This window comes from Triturus cristatus, chromosome 5_2 (genome assembly GCF_964204655.1).
Source record: "Triturus cristatus chromosome 5_2, aTriCri1.1, whole genome shotgun sequence".
Taxonomy (NCBI): domain Eukaryota; kingdom Metazoa; phylum Chordata; class Amphibia; order Caudata; family Salamandridae; genus Triturus; species Triturus cristatus.
Window position 1 is genome coordinate 618,322,070 of NC_140588.1, and position 21,210 is coordinate 618,343,279.

The window sequence follows — 21,210 nt, forward strand, 5'->3', positions numbered from 1 at the left end:
TAAGAATGTTTATAAACAAATGTATTATCCATTCCAAGAGTGCCGTACAAGTCTCTGTCGTCCTTCTTCCCAATGTACTTCATCTATATAATGTGTCTGATTCTGCAGCTAATGTATCTTGTGATTTGTTCTTTAAAAACCAATAAACTTGATTATCAAAAAAATATATATATATAGGTGGACATATACCTCTGTCACTAACTGTTGTGTAATGATAACATTGTGTGTTAAAGATGCTTTTAAGTTCAGCAGTCTCTGATGGTGCGATGTCATGTGGATTAGGGTCACATGACATCACGTCCTGGGAGGTTACAGTGTCAAAGCTCATATAACGCTATTAGATCAAAGGATGGTTATGTGATGTCACTTCTGCATCCAATGGCATTTTGGTGCATCAACGTAAATGGCAATAAGCATTATTGCCACACTCCTGTTTTTGCATCTCAAAGTGCTAGTTTAGAGACACCTTTGAAAAACCGATACGTTTAGGGGAGTGTAAATACAACATAAGGCATATGTCTGAAGCAAGTTCGATTGAAAAATATATCTAAAAGTTGTTCACACAAATTACAATAGAGTTGTTTTCTGTTTCAGCACACAGGCATGTATGCTCTGGTTTCCAAGGGCATGCGGAAGATTGCAGAGGGAAAGGATCCTCTGGAAGGGCAGAAGCACAGCTGTGGGATGGGGAACATGTTTGACTATCACACCACAGGCTACAATGATCTGGATGAACTGCAGAAGAGCCCACAGCCTCTCATCTTCATCATGGAACTTCTCAAGGTAGATACATGATTTCTCTCCAGGAGGATTATAAAGAGGTTAACAGTGACAAAGAGTTTGGAACCATGAAGGAGGAACAGAAACAAGTATAGATAAAACCAAATGGTTTCCTTGTTGTAAGATGTACTGTGGCAAAGAGAGTAGAGCACAGGTCGTCAGTGTGATAGGTTTGTTTTGATATTTTTCCAAATAACATAAGTTGGGGTATTTTTATTGCACAAAATGTAGTGGTATAAAAACATATATTTCACAGTGAACTGTGAAATAGGGAAATATTTCAGGGTTCCCTCTGAAATATCGAATATCTCATCATACTGATAGCCCCCAATGCACTCTGTAGAACTTAGGCTACAAGGTTTATGCGGTAGAGGAGACTAACCATATTGTGAGAGTAAAGAAGACAGACTTAGAGACTAACAACACTATATGAATAAGGGTCACAGGGAAATTAATTAAAGACTGAACCACCTTCAATCCACATTCAAAACCTAACAACTAACACGAGATGCTCAGTCTATTAACAATGAACAGATAACCACTGAATACCGTGAAAAAATGTTCGTGAAAAGATATTTGTGAGGAAATTTGATCAGATAGTTTGCTCATCACCCGGCAAGAGTATAGAGTCCATCAGCCCACCCTTATTGGCGGAGCTTCGTCATCTGGAACTCTAGGAGAACTGGATCTAGGGCCACAGTCTTGAGCCGCCAGGCCCTACTGGGTACCTGACCCTTATGCTCCTGGAAGAACTCTTGCCCAGATGTATGTTCCAACTATATGAACTCCAATAGCGTGCAGTGCTTTAGTGTATGTGCAGATTAAAAATGACTACCGGGGCAAAAAAATATATTTATTAAGGAATTGTCCAAGTGTCATATCTAAAATAACCTAATAGTCTTGAAAAAATATAGACTATTTCCTGGCTACGTCTAATGTGGTCGACATGTTTCAGCCGAGTTGGTCAATAGACCCGGCTTTCTTCAAGACCTAGATGAAAAATAAGGCTACTGCAGGATAAACACAAATCGTGCATATAAACGTGTAAGGCAATGCTCATAAAGAAAGTATAATACTTCGATGAGTCTGTGGCAATAGCCACCCTACCAGATAAGCGGACCCAATACTTGGAAGGTAAGAGTCACCTCTTCTTTCCCAGCTTTGTGTGGGAGAACAACCTCACCTCACCCGGCTGACTGCTCGAAGATGGAGGCACCGCTCTGTCCGTCGGTACTTCAGGCTAGACTGCTCGCAGGCTATTGCCACAGACTCATCGGACTATTATACTTTCCTCCTCACTATCGTGTCTCCACCTATTTGTCTGCAAACGACGAAGTACCTTCTGAAGAACGACATCCTTCGCCGTAGCCTCTAGAATGGCCTCCAAGGGGACCGCTGGAGGTTGAGCGTGGCCCACCACAAAATGGACATACTCCTCAGCTATGGATGCTCGTGGCGCCGACACGGCTCGAGGGTGACGAGACATGTAATCAGCCGGATTCGCTGATTTTCCCGGCTTGTGCAGTATGGTGTAGGTGTATTCCTGCAACCGCAGACCCCATCGCTCAATCCGAGGTGGCATCTTCGACCTGGGATTTCCAAATATGGTGACGAGCGCCTGATGATCAGTCACCATTGTAAAGTGCTTGCCATAAATGAAAACATGGAAATGTTCGCAGGCCCAGACAACAGCCAGACTCTCTTTCTCTGGTTGAAAATACGCCTTTTCGGTGTCTGACAAACTGCGACTCGCATAAGCCACAATATGGCGCTGATCCTCCTCTTTATCATACTGAGCCAGGATTGCCCCTAGGCCCACCGGGCTAGCATCGACAGTTATTTCCGTCTTCCTTTTGGGGTCAAAGTATGCCAAATTATCAGCCGCCTCAACAGCCCGTTTGATGTCTTGGAAGGCCTGCTCACACTGACGGGTCCAGTCAAAAGGTTGTCCCTGCTTTGTGAGAGTTCGGAGTGGATGGCTAATTGTGGCATAGTCCTTGATGTACCTGGCGCAATAACTGGCCATGCCCAAAAAGGAACGAACATCACTGACATCTTGAGGGCTCTTGGTGTCATTTAAGGCCATCACTTTTTCAGGGTCAGGTTTCATCCCCGCTCCAGAGAACACATGCCCAAAAAACTTGAGTGTGGATTGATGAAATTCGCACTTTTCTTTGTTTAATGTTAGATTGGCATCCAGCAGGGCGTGACATACCCGATCGTGGGCCTTGTCGTGTTCTTGAACATTGGACCCATACACAAGGATATCATCGCTGTAGTTCAGCGTGTTAGGTATATGGCGTATAGTTTGGCGTATCGCCTCTTGAAAGATCTCCGCAGCCGAGGAAATGCCAAAACTTAATTGTTTATATCGAAACAAGCCCAAGTGAGTTGCAAAAGTTGTTATGTACCTTGATCTTTCATGCAGCTCCAGCTGATGGTAACCCTTGTTTAAGTCTAGTTTTGAGAATACCCTGGCCCCATTTAACGCAGCAATCATATCGCTTAAGTGAGGCCCAGGATGGCGTTCCCTTTCAATCGCAGTGTTAGGAAGCCGCATGTCTACACACAGCCGCACTTTTCCAGAAGCACCTTTCTTTGGCACTATGACTACGGGTGATACCCATGGGGTGGGGCCGTCAGTCCGTTCAATAATGTCAGAGGCGAGTAGTTCTTGAAGCTCATCCTCCACGGCTTGCTGGAGGTGGTATGGCACTCACCTGGGATGTTGAGCTACAGGTCGGATCTGCTCGTTGATGTGAAGCCGAACCTGACATCTATTCATCTTTCCTACCCCGGTGAACAGCTTGCGGAATTTGTGTAAGATGTCTTGGTCACCACTGACCCGGTATAGAATCTCAACCAACCGAAGTCTCTCTGCCGTTGGTAGGCTGAGAAGGCAGTCAGCTTCCGGGCCATCAATCACATGTATGACAGCTGACACCGACTTGTTCTGATGTCGGAGAGTGGTTAGAAATTTTCCTAAACAGGGGAGCGGTTTCTTTGACATCCAGGTGAATACCCGGATGTACGCCGGGCACAACGGAGGCGGTGACTTCATCTTTTTGTACTCCGTTACTGGAATGTAATTCAACGATGCTCCACTGTCCAGATCAAACTGAGTGTCATGATTACCCACACTTATGTTCAGTCTCGGGTATGTCTTTAATTGATCCGGATCTGCGACCATGCTGGCATATTCAACAGTGTATTCAGAGTCGCAAGACCCTGATCGAGAGTCCTGGGACGGTGACCTTCTCGCCCAGTGAGATCTCCTCGACTCCCTGCTGGAATGTGACGAGCTGGAAGACGATTTTGGCCGATCTTGTACGGCTTTCGCATGGTGTCGTCTGGTGTCAGAGCGAGTTGGCCTCGTCCCTTCGTTCTTCCTCTCCCTGCGATATTCTCCACACGTCGCTTCAAAATGATTAGTTTGTCTACATTTCCGACATTGCTGCCCCATGGCTGGACAAGCTTCTCTGTGTGGGAAGTCATACCCACATCGATAGCATTTCCGTCCACCATCTTGTCTCTTGTCTTTTCTGCCTGACTCATGCCTCCTGCGCTCGGTGTGTCTCTGGCGGGAGGATGGTCGGTATCTGTGCCTGTGGCTATCTTGCACTCGACATACTTGCTTGCGTCTCTCAGGGCACCCGGTCTCCATGCTCTTGGCTTGCTCCTCGGCTTGGTCATACACTCGGGTCATTTCCTCTATCTCCTCTAGGTTGTGACTCTTCCTTAACAATCTCCTCCTCAGTGTCTCAGACTGACACCCATCAATTATTTGCAACCGGATAGCATCATCCATTGAGAACACATCAAATTCACAATATCTGGACAATCGACGCAGCCGCGTTATGAAAGTGCTCATCACTTCTTCTTTCCCTTGACGGGCTTGGTGAAAAGCATATCGTTCGTAATCCACATTTCTTTTGTGCAAGAACTTCTTGTTCAGCGCCTCACGCACTTTATCGTAAGTTCCTGTGTCCGCTCTAGGCAATTCTTTGATGACCTTGCTAATTTCTTTGCCCACTAGGTTGCGCAGCGCAATCACTTTGTCTTCATCCTCGGTCACTTTTGATCCCTTGATGTAATCCTCAAAGTCTTCAAGCCATTCCTGCCATCTGGGGCCCATGCTCTCCCCAGTCGTCAGCGGTAACGGCTCTGGTGGGCGCAAATGTGACACCCCCGTCATGATCGGTGTGACTTCAGCTCTTTGCGGCGAATTGTGATTCGACGTCATGGCAGTGTACTCCTGAGCTCGTTCAGTCTGCCCACGTGCTTGTTCATTTCTTGCTTGCCTTGGCTGGTGCCTGTTTACTTTCTTTATTTCTTGCTTGCCTTGGCTGGTGCTTGTTTGCTTTCTCTCGTCTTCCTTTTTTTTCTTTTCTTGACTTGTCAAATGCTTGTTTGTTTCTTGCCTGACTTTAAAATGGCCGCCCCTTTAATTCCATAGGGATGTCTCACAGATGACCGCCTGACTCCAAGATGGCCGCTGCACAGGGCCTCTCACTCCCACGAGGTCTTGGCTGTCACTCTCATTCAGCTTGCCACACTGTTCTCAGCACTCCCGCAGTCGCAGCACCTTCCTAGTGCCTCGCGCACAATTTGGGGTCATTTACCTGACAAGGCGAGCTCGGGGTGGGCTCCCGACGTAACTCCTCGCGCTTGCCGTTTCCCACGCATTGGGGAAGAGGTTTTGGTTCAGCGCGTAGCAGCGCTCCTTCGGCCACACTTTTCGACGCTCCGGTGCAACCGTCATTCATCACAAGAGCTGCCAGCATTCGTCGGGGTGGGCTCCCGCTCTCTCCTTTACCTTCATGTCTCAGGGGGTGACGCTGGATTCAGCGCGACCCGGCGCTCTACACTGAACGCGCTTTTCTTCGGTTGCACCAGGGGACAGGGACACGTCTTTCACTGGTTCGGGGACACTGGGCTGCAGCATCCCATCCTCGTCGCCAGCTGTCGTGTCTACGACCAATAACGACAGACACGTGGGAACGGTTACTAAGAGCTTTATTCACTTGCTTCCAACTTGGTCCCTGTCCCTATTCTATCTGCCCGCTTCCTGCCGCTTCTCCTCCCCTTCCTCTGCCCTCCTGACTCCTCCCACTCCAACTACTGTACCGCTCACTCTCGACATCACTGCCTGGAGCTCGAATGCCGCACACAGGCTGCCTGATATTCTAATGCCACTGTCACACACAGAAAGCATACACACTGCCCAGGTTCAGCACAGGCACCATTGTGGTAAGCTGCGCAGAGCCCTGGCACACTCCCTAGCAACATCACCGTCACGGCATGTTTCAATTGCAACATTCCATTGACTTTCCGGCAGCCTGATTCAGCATCAACCTTTCAGGAAGTGTTCACAGGGAGCAGTCTGTGCATCGAGCCTATTCTCAACCGGGCTGCATTTTCAATCTCTCAATCGTACAAAAACCAAGTGGGTCACGACTTTAAGGTCCCGTTCTGTTTTTCTGGAAGGCAGACTGAACGGATAAAAATGACCTGTCCATAATTATTTTACCACTAATGATTAAGGGAACGAAGGTTACATTTTTTGGAACTCTAGTCCCAGCTTTTAGGATATTGCCAGCTGCTAATTAAAGCCTCGGTTGAGGTATGCTGCAAGTAGGAAAGCACGCTAGAAGTGTGCTGAAATAAAATATATGGAAAATCAACATCATCTAACGTCGACAAATGGTGTCCTCTACTTGTCTGACAATGTCTGGCTCGTGCAATGCTAAATGACTCCACTAGATGGCAGTGTTACCCTGGTCAGTTGAGAACGTGTCTGGCTGGGGTTTTGGTGCTTGCCGCTCATCCTGACCGAATGTTAGGTTTTACACCATCACTTACATGTATTATTTTAATTTTTACAGATCATTTCGCTACTGTATTAATCAGTTCATATCGCAGCGTACTCTAAGCCACATTATTTTAACCTATTTCTTTTCCGACGATCATGCAGTCGCGGCTTGTAGTGGGGGGGGGGATCCCACGGGGGTGGGGCATCCCACGGGGGTGGGGGCCAGGCCGGGGGGAGTTTTAAACTAAAATTAAAAACTTTCCTGACCCGGTCCGCGCTGCCTCTGCTCCGGGGTCCTGTTGGTTGGCGCCTACAAACAGCCACGTCACTGCTGGCAAACCCTCTCAGCCAATCCTGGCGCTGCTCCAGCAGCACCAGGATTAGCTTAGCAGGGCAGCGCTGCTCGGTGCCCACCTGCCCATTAGGAGACCGAGGTTTGAGCCTTTGCTCAACCCTCACTCTCCTAATGCGCAGCCGCAGCCTAAGCAGACACTAAGTGCGCATGACTGGGCACGGCAGAAAAATTTGCCGACCTTCTCCAGTCATGCGCACTAGTGCATTGTGCTGCTGCATGCCCCTAGTGACGGTCTGACTGACAATGCATGTCAGTCAACATGACGTCGGACCGCCCACCCCCTTCAGAGTCTGAAGGGGGTGGGCGGTCCAACATCATGCTGACTGACATGATTGTCAGTTCTCCCTCGCGTCTCTGAACTTAGGTAAACTGAGAATTTACTTAAGTTCAGAGAGGCTGAGGGAGCTGCGGGTGTGGGCGGCTTGTGGGGCAATGCCCCGACGCCCTAATGGATGCACCGCCACTGTCCTATATTTGGTTTACAACACAAGAGCTAGAACAGCTACGTTTAGCAACTAGTCAAAACACCTAGGGAATAGATAAGACTAATGGGAAGAAGTTTTCTTTATCTACTTCACTAACTAGTTGTCTAGGTATTCATATATGAATAGGCTGTCCGGAATTCGGTTTAAACCGAATATTACCGACAGTACACTACCGGACGAAAATCAGCGGACTCGGTTTAAACCGAGTGTCACTGATTTTCGTTGCTGTTGCACCACTTGGCCACTTGATGGAGCCAAAGCGTTAGATCCAAAGCCCCAATTTAGGCCCGAGAACAGAGCAGTTTACCATTAACCGTAAACGGACAAGGACACTCCATCTGCACGTGTAATGGAAGCAGTCGGCAGGAGAGTCTTGGCTCCGAGTGTATGCGCCGTCCCAACGGAGAGGAAGTAATATTACATTTTGATATGTCTTCATTTGATCGTTATTACTCTGCCTCCCGGGAGAGTAGGCTGTCTCATGGATCTTGGTCTTTTCCAACCTAGCGGGCTGGGAACATGGCTCTAATCAGATGGTGAATTAACATGCTGGGCATAAGCCGCCCTGCCTTGCAGTCCATTGACAGGCGCAGGATGGGCAGCACAGTGAGCGCCGAAGATAAAGCCGTGGCAGAGCGGTCGAAGATGATTGACATGAATCTGCAGGAGGACGCGGTGCGGGAGGTCAAGCTGCTGTGTAAGGGGCCGGGGGTGGAGGGGGCGAGTCGGGCGGTTTTAAAAAGACCTACTTTCAGTGCTGCAGGAGTGGTATTACCGGGGGTTGACGAGGGGTCCATGATCAGGATCAGGCCCGATTCTAGCGGGTGAGCCAGGCCCACCCAAACATGAGCCTGGCCCATCCAAACAGGAGCCTTGGCCCTCGCAGTGAGGGCTGGAAAGCAGGGGCGCAACGGAATTGGGCTCAAAGATCTGTCTGTGTGTGCGCCCGGGCTGAGACAGCTTCCCACACACACAGACAGCTTTGAGATTATCGCAGCCGCACCCGGGTATTTCACAGGTCTTTACAAGACCATTTACATGTTAACGAGGCTTTGTTTATTTTTTCTCCCCTTCATCTCCACATGGCGAAAGGGACAAATCCTTTGTTTGGCACTGGTAACCTTTACCGACTGTCCTGCTGCGTGGATATTTCCTTTTCTATGCAGTGCAGGAGAAAAGAAGTTTGTTTATTCCTGTCACCTTTCCTGACCCCTGCAGCAGTTTATCACATCAGGCTGTGACACAGTTTGACTAATGGAGTAGGTAAGAGAATTTGTCACTATTTGTTTTTCGGTTTAAAATGTGCACAGGACCAGCAGGACACATACTTCGTGTACGCTTCATTTAAACAGTTTTTATCATTATCATGACCGATGCAGGATAAAATAAGACAACACAACATGCCCAGATAATGCTGGTGATCCTGCTGGAGAGCAATCGTTTGTCTGTCCGTAGTTTTTAAATGCAGATGAACTGTATTTTATGTGGAAGCTCAGTGGGTTACTGCCTTTGACACAGAGATCCTTGTGTTACTTGTAGTTCAGAAGTTACAATCCTAAGATAGGACAGTGACCAATGAACTGTCAAAGAGCTGCATACAAACATGAATGGTGTAGTTAGAAATTCGCTTATTTTTGTTTTGTAATATAGTTAGAACTTCCTCAGTCTTTCATTATTCTAATGTTGCTAAAATGAGTATGTTTGGGCAGACATACATTTTTATCAGTAAAGCTGACCCCCATGGAATACTCTTAAATCCTAAAGTTGTGTTTCCCCACACCAAACCCTCTTAAAATATATTGCCCACCAGTATGGATGACGTGATTCATACACCTTGTACTCCTCATTGGCTTATGTGACATTCCCTGTAGACTGATTTACATACTTGTATGACTCATTGTCTCTGTATAATGTGTGCGTGGTGTAAAGTACTGACACATACTACACTGACATGAGTAGCGCTGTACAACAAATGAAATGCATATGAGAGAGGGGCTATGTAAAGATGAGGGGCACTGTTGGAGGGTGGCAGTGAGGGAATCTGAGGAGGAGGTAGTGGGAGGGGCTATGGAGCGATGAGGGGCACTGTTGGAGGGCGGCAGTGAGGGAATCCGAGGAAGAGGTCAATAGGGGGGGCATGGAGGGATGAGGGGCACTGTTGGAAGGTGGTAGTAAAGGTATTTACGGAGAAAGAGGTTATTGGTGTGGCGCCAAAAAAGACTTTCGCATCAGCGCTAAACCCGGCCCTGTCATGGACTTTCTGTTTTTGTTTAATTAGCAGTCTGGTCATACAGGCTACTGTGGAACATACTTTAAAGTGCGTGCTAATTATATTTAGTGCTTTATTCAATGTTTTAAGTTTGAAGGTGATTTTACTATTGTTTTTACTGGGAAAAATGAAAGTGGAGCCCGATGGTGCCTGATATAGGGCTGGGGCCCAAGGTCAGCTGTGAGATAAGGTGCACTGGAGAGGAGTAGTGGATAATCAAACAATATTTAACAAATTAGATTTTGCTTCGGGGTTGTGCAATAAAATTATGCAACCCTGATGCAAAATCAGGGCCTTAACAGACAAGAGAATGGGGAGCCGAGGTGTGAATGGCCAAAGGGCCAGAGCAACACCAGGCCCCCTGCCTGGCTCACATGGGGGGGAGAGGAGCTATTGTGTTCTGCCGTCTGTCTTACTACAGCCGCACCTGAGTACTTCACAGGTCTGATTTTTTGCTTAGTGATGATGCAAAAGGCAAGAAATGTGAGGATCTTCGGGTGCATATTGATAGTGATGTCAAAAAAAGTACATTGTACTACATTCTTAGATTCCTACAGGAAAACATGACTGCTGTAGTGGACATAATCAAAAAACTCGAGTCAGAAAACACCATGGTCTACCAAGTGTTCAGCATAATTGGTGTAGATGTCAAACATCTCCTCGAGAGTAGGCTTGGCGACACTTTTAGTGACTTTGGCACTGCAACATGTTCCCTGTTAGAATGCTTGCCACTTGGTAAGCAGAGAAGTGTTGAGGACCAATTCAGGAAATTTTATTTTACAATGCATGACAAATGGCTAGCTATGATGCATAGAAATGTCCCTTCACCAACCATGGCGTTTGAAGCCAATGAAGCCTCACTTTGGTACTCTGCGCAAGTGTTAGATCCCTTCCGTAAAGGGGAATTTTCTCCAGACTTTGCGAAGTACAGCTTCATTTTTGACCGCTTTAACACCTCTGAGGGCATATGCACCCAGTTCAACGCATATGTCGCAGAACCTGGCCCAGAGAATGTCAACCTTGAGGTGCGCCAGTATTGGCATGGAAAGCTACGTCAGTGGCCAGAGTTGGCAAATTGTGTACGGTCTGTTTTAGCGTTGCCAGTCTCAAGTGCCAATGTCGAAAGGGCCTTTTCCCAAATAAAAGTGTACATGGGTAGGAAATAGAGAGCGCGAATGACCAACGATTCACTGAAAAAATATTGTATGGTGTACTACAATAAATTCGACTTGTAAAAATGTATTTTAACCTCATATACACTGTACATAGACTGTCTATATTCCATGCACCAATTAAGAAAGCAAACAATAAAAAAAGCAAAGCGTCCCATAAACACCGGTAAAACACCGTTTCAGTTGTTTTTTTTGGGGCGAAAATGAGTAACCACTGAAAAGCACTGTTTTTTTGAGGTTTTGAAATCACTGGAAAACACTGAAAAAACACCACCAGAATTCACCAAAAATAGAAACTGAAGACTTTGGCAGGAAATGGGAGGAGCGAGATGGGGCGGTAGTTCTTGAGGTCGGTGGGGTCTGCTGATGGTTTCTTCAGGAGGGCGCTGAGTTCGGCATGCTTCCAGCTCTCCGGAAAGGTGGCGGTGTTGAAGGAGCAGTTGATGATGTCCCGGAGTTGGGGTGCGATGACGGAGTCGGCCTTGTTGAAGACGTGGTGGGGGCTTGGGTCGGTTGGTGATCCGGAGTGGATGGTGTTCATCGTGTGGATGGTGTCTTCGGTGCTGACCGGGGTCCAGGTGCGGAGGGTGGTGGTGGGGAGTGTTGGTTCGGTGGTTGGGTGCATGGTCTGTGCGCCGAAGCTGTTGTGTATGTCGGCGATCTTGCGGTGAAAGACCGAGGCGAGTGAGTCGCAGAGGTCTTGTGAGGGAGTGATGTCGTTGTTTCCGGCGCTGGGGTTGGAGAGCTCTTTAACGATGCTGAAGAGTTCCTTGCTGTTGTGTGCGTTTTTGTCTAGTCGTTCCTTGAATGCTGTCCTTTTGGTGGTGTGGATCAGCTGGTGGTGTTTGCGGGAGGCGTGCTTGAGGGCGCTCATGTTGTCTGTAGTCGGGTTTTTTTGCCAGGCTTTCTCGAGGGTACGGCAGTTCTTCTTGGTGTTCTTGAGGTCGTTGTTGAACCAGGAGGCTTTCTTGCTGTTGGGCCTGTTGGGATGGTTTTTCAGGGGTGCGAGGTCGTCGGCGCAGTCGGTGATCCACTGTGTGAAATTGTTGGCTGCTTGGTTGGGGTCTGTTGAGCTGGCGGGAGGGTTCTGGCTCAGTGATGTGGAGAGCTGGTCGGTGGTGATCTTGTTCCAACTCCTGCGGGGAACCTGTTGCTGGTGGTGGTGAGTCGTGGTTTTTCTGAAGCTGAAGTGGACGCAGCTGTGGTCTGTCCAGTGGAGTCCGGTGGAGTGGCTGAAGGAGATGTGCTTGCTGGACAGAAGACTGGGTCAAGCGTGTGTCCGGCGTAGTGGGTGGGGGTGGTCACTAGTTGCTTGAGTCCGAGGTTGGCGAGGTTGTCCAGCAGGGTGGTGGTGTTGTTGTCGCTGTTGTTCTCCAGCAATAATAATACTGCACCATCATCATAATAATAAGAGAGCAAAGACATACTTAGGGACTAAGTAGTCTGTGATGCTGCACCTGCGACATAAATATACATGTTTTACTAACATGAAAAGGAACCTCATTTTTAGTAGGGTACAAAACAAGGTGTACCTTGCTAGACAAGAGTATTTGAGACTAAGCGATGTAATTACAATAACACCAATAAAGCATTCTTAAATGAAATGCTTTGATGGACACCTTTTCATGTAGGATACTATTCTGTTCGAGGGGGATTGTCCTTGCTGGAGACCAGGCACAATAAAAAGTGAAAGCCTTTCATTTTAAGAACAGTTTGTTTCAAAGTACAGTAGCAAAGTGTTGCTTCCTTAAAGGGCAGCGGAGCAGCAGTAAACACTTGTGCATGAAACAGAAGAAATAGCACACAAATAACCTACATTATTTTTATCACAGCAACAATATGAAATATGTATAAACATAAATTGAAACATATGTTGGTCTATCGCCTTAGCAAGTGCAACATTGCTTCTTGACGAAGAGACCAATCAGAGGAAAAGATGTGTCTTGTGTGCTTAAAGTAAAATCAAACAAGGAGAAAATAGAACAGAATTTCACTCAAATAAGAAGCACACACATGCACAAAATATGCCAAATATGGCTATAACTTTTTGATTTCTAAGTATTGTGTAGTTTAAGTTGGTTTTGTATAGAAACATTAATAAATTATGTTTTCCTAACTATGACATCTTCAACCTTTGATTTTTATATACATAAATTATATACATGTAAAAATCAAAGGCTGAAGATAAGTTATAGTTGGTAAAACTTTATACATATGTTTTTTTTACTTAGTGGTGGTGTTTGCCACTAGGTAGTTATAATTATGATCATGGTTCCATACAAAATGCTTTTTTATCTTACAAAGAATTTTAGTGCTGCTTAACCAATCTCCACAAAACTTTCCAGAAAAGTGCTACTTTTAGACTATTTTGCACATGCAATTGTTCGGGGTGATCCGTCGGGTGAGGCCAATAAAAAGGAGTGGGCCCAAAATGCACTTTCCCTATTCATTTTTCCACAGGAAGTTTACACACAGCTACAAACCAAATCGCTGAACTGATTTACTCCAAATTTGGTGGAAAGCTAGATCGTGATCCAGGAAAAAAGTGCTTTTTGTGGGAGATTTAAAAACGCCGGCTGGGAGAAGACTTGTGTCCTTTTTTCCTGCCCACATCAAAACCCATATTGCTTCTGCTCGGAGGTAGCATGCAAAAGGCAGCTGCTCCCTCCAGGCAGGAAAGCTTTGCTACCTTTATTGACTGTGTTCAGTGACGATAAGAATATAGGGTCAGATTTACCAACATTTAGCGCTGTGATTGCATCACAAAAGCAACACAAAGCCGTGCATAGCGCTGGTTTGCATTATTTTGCGCTATGGGGGCGTTACATGGGTGGTACATGGGTGTTCCCATGCAACCACCAATGGGTTTTGATGCAAACCCCTATCTCACATTCATTAAAGACGGGGTATTGCGTCAAAAAGTTATTCCATGTAAAATTAGGTGTGTTAGACCTGGCATCTTTTGGCGTGATTTCCCCAGTCTTTTTGCTTCTGACCTCCTGTTTCTGACTGTGTGCTGCATTTCGTTTTTGCTGGTTTAGGTCCCTGGGCACTTTACCACAGCTAAGCTGCAAGTGCTCCCTGGGAAAATTGTGTTGGCTATTGGTTTATCCTTGATTGGCATATCTGATTTACTAGTAGGTCCCTAGTAAAGTGCACCAGATTTGCCCAAGGCCTGCAAATCACATGCTACTAGTGGGCCTGCAGCACCGACTGTGCCACTTACATGAGTAGCCCTGCAAACATGTCACAGACCTGCCACTGCAATGTCTGTGTGTGCAGTTTTAAACTGTCATTTCGACCTGGAAAATGCACCCATTTGCAAGGCAAAACCTTTGCTTTTAGTACATGTTAGTCACCCCTAAGATAGGCCCAAGGCAGCCAAGGTAGGGCGTGAATTAGTGTGTTTTACATGTCCTGATAGTGAAATACTGCTAATTTAGTTTTTCACTTATGCAAAGACTATCTCTCCCATAGGGTAACATAAGGATTACCTTGAAATATCTTTTAAGTGTAATTTCCCATTGGGAGCAGAGAGAGATTTTGCGTTTGTGGTCTCTAACTACTCACAATTCAAAAATACATCTTTTGATGAAGTTGGTTTTTTAATTGCGTGTTTGAAAATGCCGCTTTTAGAAAGTGCAAAAAGAACAATTGTAGACAGAAATCAGAACAATATCATACATTTACCCCAGTACAGAGATCTGGGCCTAAATCCATTGTTATTTTTGCTCCCCATGCCATTCCAGTTTGAACCCAGCCATATGCAAATCATTCTTGACCATGTGACCAATGGGAACAGTCCAGCCTGAACTGCCAGGCCAGGTTCTCCCTGGACCTGCAACAAGCATCCTAAGACCGGTTTCGGGGTTTCACCCCTCATCAGCCAGGATAACTTGACTCAAGTGGCATGGAGAGCACAGGACCCACATCTGAGCATATCCATCTCACTCGGGGTGACAAATGCAAAAAGAACAATTGATGGACAGAATGCAGAACAATATCATACATTCACCCCAGTAGAGAGATCTGGGCCTAAATCCACCGTTTTTGCATATGGCTGGGTCTAAACTGGGGTGGCATGGTGAGCAAAAGAACAATGAATTTAGCCCAGATCTATTGACTGGGAGAGAGTGTTTGTTTTGCTCTGCATTCCGTCCATCATCTGTGTATCTTTTGCTTTCTCGCCGCAAGTGCCCTGGGTATGCCCAGACGTGGGTCCCGGGCTCGCTGTGCAACTGGATTCAAGCTAGCCTGACTGTTGAGGGGTGATGCCCCAAAACAGGTCCCAGGATCCTTGTTTCTGGTCCAGGGAAGACCTGGCTTGGCAGTTTGGTCTGGACTGTTCCCATGAGGCACAGGGTGAATACTAATTTGCATATGGCTGGGTCTAAACTGGGGTGGTATGGTGAGCAAAAGAACAATGGATTTAAACCAGGTTTATTGACTGGGGGAGAATGTTTGATTTGCTATGCATTCCGTCCCTCATCTGTGTGTCTTTTACTTTTAGAAAATGGACCTCTTTTTGCTGAACCATTTTGTGCCTCTGTCTTTCTGTGTAATTCATGTCAAGGTTGGGTGACAGCAGGGCCCTTGTGCATTTACTCTAGACAGTCACACAAAGAGAGCTGAGGTGTACCTTGTATATCCTGATGGGCCATCTTCAGGCTGATGGGCCTTCCTGAGCGGTGGGATGAGTTGTCACAGACACTTAAATAGGGCTGTGCCTGTGGTCACGCAAAGCTGTCTCCACCCCACTGTAGTGGGTCTGGAGCCAGGTCAGGAAAATCAGGGTCATGTGCACTACAAAGACTTTCCTTTAAAGCTTGCCTATTTCAAAGGCAAAAAGGGGTATAAGTATTGAACCTCTGACACCCCAAAATCAGAACACATCTGGACTGAGAACATTCTACCAGGAAGAAGAGCTGGATGCTGTAGGAGGGACTGCCACTCTGCCTGCTGCTTTATTGTGCTGGCATGCTGCTTGCTGCTTCAGTCCATGGAGTGAAAGGACTGGACCTTTCTTTCTACATCCTGCTTCCAATGTTTTCCAAGGCCTTGTGTATGCTTGCCTCCTGTTAACAAGTCTCAGGGACATCAAAGACTTCACCTACGTCTGCTGAGAGTCCTGACTTGCCAAGTGGTGCCAAATCCAGTTCCTGGGCCCTAGGAAGTGTAACCTGGTGATCTAAACAGAAAATCTTTGCATCAACCCCCAGCGCCTGTATTCTCGATGCATCGCTGCGTGGTTCCCGATCGGTGCACCGACCATGGATTTCATCACAAGCCTCAGCTTGCTGTCTCAGCACATCAGAAAAATTGACGCAGCGTGTCACCGACTTTGCGGCTGGAAAATCGATGCAGCACTTGCCTCGCCACTGTTGCGTCGACACAGCACGTTTGGATTTTTGCCGCATTGTCCCTCGACACTGATACTGCATCGACACCGCACCGTAGTAAGGAACCGAGGCCGTGTGTCTGGAGATCAGTTCATCACCTCCCCTTCCAGTAAGGAACCAATGTATCCCCTCCCCTGTCTAGCAGTGAGGAATTGACACATCACCTTCCTTGGCAGTAAGGAATCGGCTTCTCTCCTCCCCTGGCAGTAAGGAACTGATGCATCACCTCCCCTGTGGAGTAAGGAACCGACCCATCACTTTGCTTTTCCGGCACCTCACCACCAGGCCTGCTTTGACTTTGATTTTCGAACCATCCAAGGTACTTTGTGCTAACAGAAACACATCCATTGATTTCTATGGCCTAACCTCTAAACTGGCAAGGACTCCTTTTGTAGTCTTTTCACTGTGTTACAGTGTGTGTGTGTGTGTGTGTACAAATGCTTTACACATAGCCTTTGCGATAATCCTGACTGCTATTACCATGCTACCAAGTGGGTGAGCAGGGGTTATCTCAGCTGTGTGACTCCCTTATCAAGACTAGAGTGAGGGTCCCTACTTGGACAGGGTACAAACCACTGCCAACTAGAGACTCCATTTCTAACATTGGTGGCAGCGGTGGGATAGGACTTGTGATTGTACTTTGCATACAGTTATTTGTGAACACTACTTCCATTTCGCAGACCATTACGCAACCATATACTTTTTAAAATTTTTTATCTTCTTTTCAACTTTTGAAATTGATCACAATCATGTCTCAGGTTGACAAGCCAGTAGTTGAAGCTGCAGATTTGGTGTTTGAGCCAGAGCGGTTAGAGACCTATACGGTGCCTCAGCTGAAAAAGCTCTGCAGAAAATTCAAATGTCCTACTAGAGGCCTCACTAAGAAGGAGGAGCAGAAAAAGGTGCTTAGGGCCTGTTTGACAGCAGAGGAGGCTGGTGAGCACACAGAGGATGGGAATGATAATGTGGATGTGGAGGAGCAGAGCCTGTATCAGGATCTGCCTGGGGAGAGCACCCTCCAGGGCAAGGTACAGTGTTTCCTCAAAATGTCTCCATAGCAGCTGGAGGACAGATGGAAAGCTTGAAAATACAGGCTGTTAAAATCTAAAACTTGAGCATGAAAGGGAGCTCCAGTTGGAACTAGCTAGACTCAAAAGCGAGGCAGTAAGAATGTCTTGGTCACGGAAGAGAGAAATATGAATTTAGCTCAAGAGCTGAGCTTGAAGGAGCTGGATTTGAAGGCCAAGTCCAACACAGATGGTGGCAGCAATTCAGCAGTGCAGTCTGAAAGGATGGTGTACATTCCTAAGATTGCAGGGAAAGGTTACACGAAAAAGGGTAATATCCAGAGGTGGTTTCAGGACTATGAGGATGCTCTCCACATGAATGGGATCCCTGAGAAAGATTGGGGCAGGATTGTGGAACTACTTCACAGTGGAGTGGAGGGACACATTGCTAGCCTAAGGGAAAGCACATTAATCCACCAACCCTCCCATGAAGGACACCCTCCCCACTAGGTATGGCCTTACCCCAGATAAGTACAGGAGCAAGTTTAGGCAGAGCAAGAAACTTGATTCAAAGACATCGCTTGAATGTGTAGATTCCTTTTACATAGCACAGGATGGTTGGGTGACGAGCAGTGAGGTAACAGATTACTAGAGGCTGTACAATTTTATGGTGTGGAAGCACTTGTCTAGCCTGTGTTTTCCAGAGCTGCACCAGCACTTCATGCAAAGTAGGCTTATTGATCCCAAGAAGCTTGCTCAGGCAGCAGACTACTGGATGAGTACCAGGATCCACAAGAGGCTTTATGGGGTAGACTCCGCCAAGGGTGGGCAGGGTCCCCAGCAACAGCAAGGGGGTGAGCAGAGGTTATCTTAACTGTGTGACTCCCTTATCCTAACTTGCGTGAGGGTCCCTACTTAGACAGGGTGCAAACCACTGCCAACTAGAGACCCCTTTTCTAACAAGGCGCTAAAAGGAGAAATGTTTTCATTTCTCCAATTTTACTTTGCTTATGTGCTGCATAGTACAGCACACATACAAAGTAGGAAAGTTTTAAATGTAGTCTAGGCATGGTATTAAATACTGGAAGGGTACCCTTCCAGTACAAACCTATGCTCGACTCACTTACACACCGTTACACTATAGCACAAAGGTGTGTGCATGGAGCTCAGCGGGAACATTCTGCACCGGTGCTACGAAGAGGGAAGGAGAGTGCCATATCATTGTAGATATGGCACTCTATGCGCTCTCCTACCCATGAAACACAGCGCACCATTTTTGGCTGCTGCTCTGCGTTGCTTGAGAATTTGGTAAATCTGGCCAATAGTGTCCATCTGAGCGACTTTCTCTGAAATTTTGAGCAGGAAAAGGTTTAAAATATCTGATGGGAGGCTTTTCGTACATACACAGAGTGAAAAAATATATAGCTCCGGGGCCATCAAAACAAGGCAGTGGGAGGCTGTGAGCAACCCCAAGCAACAATCAGATGCTGCTCATTTTCTGAGCCAGTGAGAGATCATGAGGGCGATGCTGAGTGACTGTTCCTCCTAGTTCCTGGGAGAACCTTGGTGTGACGGTTGTGCAGCTGGCTGTTAATGCAACAAAAGATCCTGTTGGGCACAGTTTTATACGCCTGGGGCACATTCGTATAACAGAAGGTACTGCAGAGGCTTGGGCTGCTCCTTCTGTAATACATATCGCATATATAGAACCATATAACCTCAAGTGGGTGTTCTCTCATTTTCATAGGGCTGTGGCCCAAGCAAATGAGGAAACACTTTACTTCTGTGCACTATTAAAGATGTCGGTGCAGAGGCAAAAAAGGTCATCAGGGTCCATATTACACTGTGTACCCTGGGGGCACAACATTCAAGTTGCTTTTTATTGGAGGGATTCATCAGCAAGTATGACGTTCGGATTTAATAGCATGACAGATGCAAACCGACTGTATAGTTAGCATTTATTTAAAACAGACAGCATATAAAAAAGAAAATCGATCTATCAATAAATTCAATTAGTTGAATTAGTTTGGGGTCATTTGTCTCTAATGTCCTGGGGTCTGTCCTAATATGGCTCTGCAAACTAAGCCAAGTACAATCCATTTAGCACTTGACTCTCAGTGGTAGCAATGGCAAGTAGTCACAGGCTTCTCTGGAATGTAGTGCGGAGGTGCTCAAGCTCACAACTCAACATTTACGCAGCAGCACCTGGCTTTACTTTAGAAAATCCCTTTATTACTCAAAAAACTGGATTCTACATAGTATTATTGAACAGGCACAATCTAGTGATCTGGTCACTGGGGCTACTGCACCTTCATCTACTGTCCACTCCCTTCCCCCAAACATGCCCCCTTGTATAAGCTAGGTGGTTCTGCCCTCTGGGTAAGAATGTCTCCATTAGCATGAATCAAGGTTCAGGCATAGATTATCCCAATCCAGTACATTTAAGGGCCTAATTTATGATGATTTGGCATAGGGCAGCGCCACAAGTGGTTTTGCTGCACTGCAAAGCCCATGGTACACCTCCCTGACATAGTGTAAGGCGACGCAGTGACTTGCGCTGCCTTGCCTTACACCATAACTACAAAGCCATAAAAAGCCACTCAAGTGGCATTGCGTGGCCTCGTAGATATGGTTCTGCACTCTGCACCGCCAGAGTGTCATAAAAAGTGATGCACCGGTGACGCAAGGGGATTGTAAATAAGTTCCTAAGTGTGTTCAGTTTACCACAGTTCTCGTTAGTCTTTGGTGTCTCATCACAATGAGGGTTTTTTATTACACTGGGCCAAGGCCTGCTGTGAACTGGAAATAGCAAGTAGTCTCTCTCCCACACCTGGGAGAGAGCGCGTTCCCAATCAGACAGGGTCCCCTTCAGCTCTGGTGAGGTTGCAGGATGGTTGCAAGAACCAGCATTGGAGTTCCTCCAGCCAGGAATTTCAGAAAACCTAGATTTGTTTCAAGTTTATTTTTATTTGTTTGATTAATTAAAATCTTACAAAAAGTGATTAAAATCTCATCAAATATAAAACGATTAAAACACCATATACACAATTGCTATCATGTCTCTAAATACAATATACAGTATATTTTGGGATATAGTAAAAAAAAATTCAAATTCTTTAGTATTTAGGCATGCCATCACTGCTTGCCTACATGTCCTTAGTCCACGGTCATTAAATAGTCTTTTTAAAATAATTTTCCTTTCCGTTTCTAACTCGGGGCAAAGACATAGTAAATGTATAATGTTCTCTTGACCACATTTACATAGCCTACATTCAGTGTTGTCTTTTGTCTTTTTCCATATGGGTAAATGACATAAACCCGGCAATAAGCCAAAACGTGCTCTGATAAAGACTTTCTTGTTTTTGTGTGACCATGGTATTTCTAAATATTCTTGGATTTCTTTTTTGATAAATCCATTTATGATTGGCCATGCATGTTTTCTTTTTACAAGTATATCCTTGTCTTTTATCAGCGACAGATGATTAATACGTTTGTTAATTGTTTTTTTAAAGCTTTCTTGGGTAATAGTATTCTCCCAAATCGATATTACACCAAATTCTTCATTTGCTTTATTTAGGTAAGACCAAGCCTGTAGCTTCTTATTATTTTTGACTTCTTGCCATAATAGCTGGGACATTTGATTTTCTTGGTTGTTTTTTATTCGATTCCAGACTTTAAGAGCTTGTCCTTTTCTTGCAAGTAGCTAATTATTTATCCCAAATTCCAGCCTCCCCTGTGCTTGTCGGCAGGCAAAATAAGATTTTATACGTTTTTGAGATTGCATTGTTAATAATCTCTGCATCTTTCCCATTTAATACATCACAGCCATATGTCAGGGTAGGTAATAGCTTTGCTGAAATGATCTTTAGTAAAGGGCGATAAGACAAGTCACTTATTGATTTCTGAATAATCCTAAATGCAGCAATCAAAG

General features: G+C 46.0%; 1 protein-coding gene across 2 annotated transcripts in view; it reads left to right on the forward strand.

Moving 5' to 3' along the window:
- LOC146829084 (aryl-hydrocarbon-interacting protein-like 1) overlaps positions 1 to 21,210 on the forward strand; it is a 135,965-nt gene that overhangs the window by 57,673 nt on the left and 57,082 nt on the right. For both annotated transcript variants that reach the window (XM_085607712.1, XM_085607713.1), the window contains exon 3: positions 595 to 783. In XM_085607712.1, coding sequence (XP_085463838.1) covers positions 595 to 783 — 189 coding nt within the window. The remainder of the gene's footprint in view (positions 1 to 594; positions 784 to 21,210) is intronic.